Source organism: Petaurus breviceps, unplaced genomic scaffold (assembly GCF_028583685.1).
Source record: "Petaurus breviceps papuanus isolate PSGF00001 unplaced genomic scaffold, PetGlider_PUasm1.0 582, whole genome shotgun sequence".
In the NCBI taxonomy this organism is placed as follows: Eukaryota; Metazoa; Chordata; class Mammalia; order Diprotodontia; family Petauridae; genus Petaurus; species Petaurus breviceps.
This window is the reverse complement of record NW_027186390.1, coordinates 693,760-700,418: the sequence shown is the minus strand read 5'-3', so window position 1 is coordinate 700,418 and position 6,659 is coordinate 693,760. Positions and strand designations below refer to the sequence as shown.

The following is a 6,659-nucleotide window of genomic DNA, read 5'->3' as shown; positions in this document are numbered from 1 at the left end:
CTTTTTTTTTTTTTTTAAAGGAAGGCTCTTTCGGCAACGCCCATTCGTTCTTCCCCGGCAGTGTTCTATTACGGTGGAACGGTGAGCGGCCGAACGTTCCCGGCGAAGAACCTTCAGCTCCACGCGCGCCTCTCTCTCCAGCACGCCCTGCTCAGGTTGGTGCCTGGACTCAGGTGTTGGCTTCCCTGCACGGCTCCTTTTAAAGGGATTTAAGTGCATTTGAGGAAGTTGTTAAGTGGCTCGGGGTTGTGTTGGTTTGTCTGGTTTTGTTTTCCTTGCATGTCGTAAATCGTATTGTGAATCCTGTGCCAGACCCCCTAAGCCGTCGCAGAGTCGTGAGTCACTTCGTTCCCAGCGTCAGAAATGAAAGTCTTTATTGCACAAAGGATTGTGCAATACTCCCACATTTCACTGTTTGAAGGCCCCTGCAGCGGTAATTCAGCAAGCAGAATTCTGGCCTCATTAGCTAAATACAGAATAAGGAGAGTAGGGGCTGCGCTGCTGCAAGTGGATTCTAGCCTCATTAGCTAAAATTTAAAAAAAAATTTGCTGAAAGCTCCTATAGGAGCCTATGCAGAGACATTTTTATTTTGCAGAGCTGGAAGAGAAGTTGACTCTCTCCAACGTTTCATTCCTCCTACTCCAGAGTGCAATTTAAAAAATAAAAATAAAAAGGAGCCATGTGGCTAACCTCTAATTAAAATGACCTTATATTCAGCAGTTATATCCTAAGCCGGAGCTTATTATGTAGGGAGGATTCCTCCAAAGTTGAGTTTGGAAGTTTAATCGCGTTAGGACAGTGACAGCTTTCTTAGGCTAAATGCCAGGGCCAGAACACAAGCTCAGTCCTAACAAAGTGGAAGTGCTTTGAGCCTGAGGACTGAATGAGCCAAGAGGCTTGGCCTTCAAGGGATTCCTTTTTTTTTTCTTTCCTTTTTTTTTAACCTTAGAAGCCTAGTAAATCATCTCTTAAGGTATGTAGGAGTTGTGATCTTTTGGTGGAGGGAGTTTCCTATGCATGCAATCAAGAAAACTAGAAAATATTGGTCTCTGTTCGATGCTTGTGTTGCTAGGTGCTGAGAGATGGAAGAGAAATAAGTCAGGACCCCTGCCCTTTCGAGTTTTACTTTTATCTTTAAAACGGAAATAAATGTATCTTACATTCACTATTTTTTTTTTTAAAAGAAGGGACCCCAGAAGTACAAACCCAGGACTTTTTAAAGTCAAGGGCAAAGGAGATTGGAGGCTTTCCCTTCAGAGTTTGGGTTTCGTCTTAACAGAAGGTAAAGCTGCTTGCTGGTGCAGAGCCTATACTTATGTTTAGCCCAGTTTTCAATAGGCAACAGCTCTGTATGGGTGAAACATTAGCATATCTGTCAGACCCCTATAGTGGTAGGCTATAGCTGAACATCCAGCCTGAGCTAGGAAGGAAGTTGGTCCTGCTGCCTGTGCTGTCTTCTAGGCCAGGTAAAGGTTAGGTTCCTTTTAGAATCTACAAGATCTGAGAGATTTTCTAATCCAAACGCCTCCATTTTATAAATGTCCAGAACCCCAAGATGTTGGGACTTCCCATGCATCAGCTAGAGGAATATATTGGCAGAAACCCTACTAGTATCCAGATCCTGCAGTTAGTGGTAGTACTTTTCTGAGCAGTGAAGGATGTTTAAACTGCCTTCACAGTTGAAGGCCAGGACTGGTTCACTTTTGTCTTTGTATCATTAGTGCCTAGCAAAGCTTCTGGGACATAATAAATAAGTGCTTGTCAATTAGCTGACAATTTATTTTTTAAAGATTTATTAATTACTGCCAGTGAATTCCTATTTTTCTGTTTTCAGGATGGCTCTGGACTGGATTGGCTTTGGCTATGCAGCATTGGTTGCTTCTGGTGGAATTATTGGCTATGCAAAAGCAGGTATGCTCTGATTCTTACAAACCTTGTTTTTTTAACTGGTGACTGACCATTTTATTTTTAGCATTAATTTATTTTGACATCTTGAATTCCAAATTCTCTCCCTTTCGCTAACCCCTCCCCCATCCTTTGAGAAGGCAAGCAGTAAGATATCAGACATGTGAATTTTTCATTATGGCTCCTTTGGAAGTGTCTTGGATCACTGTATTGATTAGAGTAGCTAAATTTTTCATAATTGATTGTCGTTAGTGACTGGCCATTTTGAAGGACCAGTGAGTGATGAATTATATGAAAGGATAATTTTGTTTTGGTTATAGCTTCCCTTAAACCACATGGGTGGCTTAAGAGAGATGGGGCTGATTGTAGGCCTGTGACCCAGGATCTGAGGTAGAGATGGATGGCAGCTGAGATGTCATTTAGTCCAGACCCTTCATTTTACAGATGAGGGAACTGAGGCCCAGAGAGATGATCCTGACTTACTGGAGTTCACACAAGTTACAGAAGGTAGCCAAGCCAGAATTTACACTTGGCTTCCTGACTCCAAGTCTAATGTTTTTTTTTCACTGTAGCAGTTACATAGATACAGCTCACTGTTTCATTTTGTTTTTTTTTAAAGGTTATGCGCCAATAAAATAGCTTGCTTCTGATTTTGCAATTTTCAGTGTCATCTTTATACAAATAGTTGAGACACAGGGCCAAGACATGTGATTGCCCCGTAGTTATCATGCCAGACTCATAAAGCCAGAAAGGACCTTGCCACAAGTCCTCAAAGAAGGGTATTCTGCTAGGACCCTTGCACACCTCAGTAAAGTGAACTTTGTAGCACACACTTCTCTCTCCTCAAATTTTCATCCTTGTAAGCTTGTTTATCATAGGCTTATAAATTTAGAACTTGAAAGGGACTTGAAATATCCTTGAGGTCAACTTCCACATTTTACAGGTGAGGAAGAGAGCTATTATGTGACTTACTCAAGGTCACATAGGTGGTAAGTGTATTAAGGTGGAATTTGAACCATGGTCTTCCTGACTCCAAGACAAGCATTCCACCCCCTACCCAGGCTCCCAGTTGTTTTCCTCCTTACTTGTATAAATAGTGCAATTTAGACGTTGAGAGAGTTCATTGGAGATTCTGTTTTCTTGGGAGCTATTCTATATAGTATTTTTTCCTCCCTTCTCTTCTTTTCCTTCCTTCCCTTCCTTCCTTTCCCTTCCTCCCCTATTTCCTTTCCTTCCCTCCTACCCTCTTCCCCTCTTCCCTTTCCAGTTCTAATCACTTTATTTCTTCCTCTTTACCCTTTCTCCCCTCCCTTTCTTCTCCTTCCCCAGTAAACTGGTTGGACCAAAGTTCTTTTTTTTTTTTTTTATATTTCTCATTGTAATAGATGTCATTTTGTCAAGGGCAGGTCACCTGTGACCCAGAGTGAAATAGCTAACTTGGATCTGCTTTGTTCTAGGAAGTGTCCCATCCCTGGCTGCTGGTCTTCTCTTTGGTGGTCTGGCAGGTCTGGGAGCTTATCAGGTATCTCAGGATCCCAAGAACATTTGGGTTTCCCTAGGTAAGTGTAGCAGCAAGCACCCCAAGCGTGTCCTCAGGGTTTGCTGCCCATACAGGTTCTTGGATCTGCTTTGTTAAAGGAAAGCAACTCAAAATGGGTTAACAAGCAAGCTTACTTTAATCAGTCAGACATATATCGTTTACCTTGTTCAGGGGAAAAAGGTCAGCACCCCAAACTTCAAAATATACAGACAGAATTATCAAGACATTAACAGATCAAGTAGACAGCTTTCCAAACTGTCCAACCATTACATCCATACCCAGTCAACATCTGGGTTTCCACATCTGGGTTTTTCAAAGCCGGGGGACTCTCAACAATGGCTTCCCAGAATTCAGATCAAATCACAGAACACTTTTCAAAGTGAGTCCCAAAACAAAGCTACACATCAGGGCTTATATAGCCTTCTCCTGGCTCAGAAAATGTAACAACCTTATTGACTCACTGGCCAATCAAGAAGTATTTACTGAAAAACAAGCCTCCCATCCCAGGCTTCTGGTGCACTTTAGCCTAGGGGCAGGGAAGATCTTCCAAATTTGCATTCCCATTACAGTAAGTATTCTTTATGATCTACTAAATGGGAAATAGGCAGTGCTAGCTAGCTTCAGGGTATTGATGGAGTGGGATGTGGTGAGTCGACTGTATTTATAGACACTTTTCCTGTTGTTTGAGAGGCAGTATGTTGTAGGAGGCAGAGAACTGACCTTAGAGTAAGGAAGACATGGATTCAAGTCCTTTCTCTGACTAGTTTGTGACTCAGCTCAAATCACTTAGCCTCTGTGTACCTGGGCAGCCCTAAGAGTAGGTGTGATCTACAGCAGTATAAAGTTTCCCTACTGGTCATTCCCTGTGGTGATGAAGCCATAGATCCAGAATGGAAAAAAAAGTTCCAATTGTTTTTACCTCTGTTCATATTCAGAAAAAAATTAAATATAGAGCATAATTTACTATTGTGTATATTTGCATGGTCATGTTTTGGGTTTTCTTATTGAAATTACTGTGTAAAATCGCTGAGGACAGTGAACGTCGTACTCAGTCCTATTAGCTTCAACATTGATAAAGGGGGGATGCAAAACCAATTAAATGTGCAGTATGTCCCTAAGTGTTCTGTGTGTGGTACAGATAAGCTCTCTGAAAATTCAGTGACAGGAGAGGGCACTCATGGCTGCCTTGATCAGAGAAGGCTGTGGATGAGGTGGCCCTTAAAGGACTGGTAGGATTTCAACCTCTGTTTCATTCATTCCCAAACATATATTGTTGTTGAGCCATGTCCACCTCATTGTGACCCATTTGGGATTTTCCTGGCAAAGATACTGGAGTGGTTTGTCATTTTCTTCTCCAGCTCATTTTATAGATGAGGAAACTGAGGCAAACAGGGTTAAGTGACTTGTCCAGGGTCACACAGCTAGTCAGAGTCTGAGGTCAGATTTAAACTCAGGAAAATGAGCCTTCCTGACTTCAGGCCTGGCATTCTCTCTACTGCCATTTAGCTGCCATTCAAGCATATACTGGTAATTTATTTTGACCATTCTTCTCACACTTTCCATCAGCTGCATGTGGAACTCTGACTGGAATCATGGGAATGAGATTCTACAACTCTGGAAAATTCATGCCAGCAGGCTTAATTGCCGGTGCCAGGTATCGTTAAAAAGTGCTTCTTTTTCTTTTAGTTTAAGTAGAGATGATCTGTGGCAGCCATTTATTTGTTGCCTAAGATAATTTTTAAGTTTACTGATTCATTTATTTCAGTAGAGCAAAGAAAGGTTGTTGTGAACTATTTGTGTTAACTTCGTACACCTGCACCTAATGACAAGCCCTCTAACGCAGGTGTAGTTCTAAGTGGTAATTTAAAGATATGGTTATAAACCTACCTTCTATAATGGAAGGAAAAGCCTGAAGCAGGAAATGGAAGATTACATCATAGCTAAGGAGGCACCCTAGGTGACCAAGCAAACTTAGTTGAAATGGCTTGCAGCAGGGTCCCTGACCATTCTCTTCCCACTCCTCTTCTTCGTCAAGGCCAGTTATTTGTAGGACCTCTACAGATCCTAATGATCATGTGATCAGCCAGCCTGAAACACACTAACAGGTTGGCTTCAGTTTTCCTTTGAAGACCCAATCAGAAACTAGCTTTTGTTAACACCTGGGTCAGCCAGGTGCCCTCTTGAATAAATGGATTCTCTGCACTAGTAGATGTTTCCAAGGCAAACCTTGGTAGAAGGTTATTTGTTCTTGTCAGTACTTGGTTCTCAAGGGGGACCAATAACATCAGGAGGGTGGTGTCTCGACTTGCAAGTGAATTGGATTTAATTGAGGCAGAGCTGTGCAAAGTCATCAGCCTCACTCCTAAACTGAAATGTTTCCATGTTGTTTTGCTTGAAATTAATTGGCAAGAGGATATTTTTGTTGTGCAGAAATTTTCATTTTGACAGTTAAAAGAAGGCCTGACATGAGTCTGATCTCTGAGGGGAGATAGAGGAAGGGGTTTCAAGTCACATTTTACTATTTAGACTGCAAGTCTAAAACATTAACACTATCTACTATTATACAATGTTGTTCTAAGGGTGGATTGAAAATGCAGCTAGATACTGGTATCAGGAAGAAGTTAACAAGTTCCATAAAATAGACAAGGCATGTCTGTTTAACTTTTTGTTGTTGTTTTGTGTTTCTTTTTAATAGTCTCCTAATGGTTGGAAGACTCGGGCTAAAGATGTTGGATAAACCTCGACAAGCATAACTCATAAATCTGAGTCAAGGTTGATAGGAGATTAGGAAATTTTGAAAACTCCCAGCACTTGAGTATATTATGGGAAATGAGCCGAGGACCTGGGCATTTGTACATATCCTGATATTTTTGGAGATTTTTTTTTTTTTTTACCAAAGAAGCACTGAACTTTGTAACCCATCAATTATTGAATCTCTTTGTAGGCAGCAATCCCATCTTATAGCGGGCTGCCATTATTACAGTTTGGTCCAGTCTTCAGGTTGTCTCCAGAGGTGTCAGAGATGGGGTTTCAGCATCTTGTGACAACTGAAATATTTTGTACTGGTTGCAGGAGTTGTCTGCTATATCACAAAGAGCCACATTGTGAAAAGAAGATAAAGAATTTGTATTTCCATCACGTTTGGTTGTCCCCACATATACACGCTTGTCTCAGATAATCAATTAAAATAGTTTATGAAATGTTATTCTGATA

At 41.3% G+C, this 6,659-nt stretch overlaps 1 protein-coding gene across 2 annotated transcripts; it reads left to right on the top strand.

Annotated features, from left to right (window-relative positions):
* On the top strand, window positions 1–6,659 carry TMEM14C (transmembrane protein 14C). 2 transcript variants are annotated; one of them, XM_069103498.1, is made up of 6 exons: window positions 8–155; window positions 1,186–1,283; window positions 1,836–1,912; window positions 3,364–3,465; window positions 5,013–5,100; window positions 6,142–6,659. In XM_069103498.1, the coding sequence occupies exons 3-6, from the start codon at window positions 1,837–1,839 to the stop codon at window positions 6,197–6,199; spliced, it is 324 nt and encodes a 107-aa protein (XP_068959599.1). In that variant the 5' UTR covers window positions 8–155; window positions 1,186–1,283; window position 1,836; the 3' UTR covers window positions 6,200–6,659. The 2 variants fall into 2 exon arrangements, with proteins under 2 accessions (XP_068959598.1, XP_068959599.1); XM_069103497.1 differs by lacking the exon at window positions 1,186–1,283 and having other exon boundaries at window positions 1–155.

What these genes read in the sequence shown, in the direction of transcription:
- TMEM14C (XM_069103497.1), top strand. Translation starts at nt 1,837, where the DNA reads ATGGCTCTGGACTGGATTGGCTTTGGCTATGCAGCATTGGTTGCTTCT. An exon ending in TATTGGCTATGCAAAAGCAG is followed by an intron (nt 1,913 to 3,363) that starts GTATGCTCTGAT and finishes GCTTTGTTCTAG; the next exon opens with GAAGTGTCCCATCCCTGGCT. An exon ending in GGCTTAATTGCCGGTGCCAG is followed by an intron (nt 5,101 to 6,141) that starts GTATCGTTAAAA and finishes TCTTTTTAATAG; the next exon opens with TCTCCTAATGGTTGGAAGAC.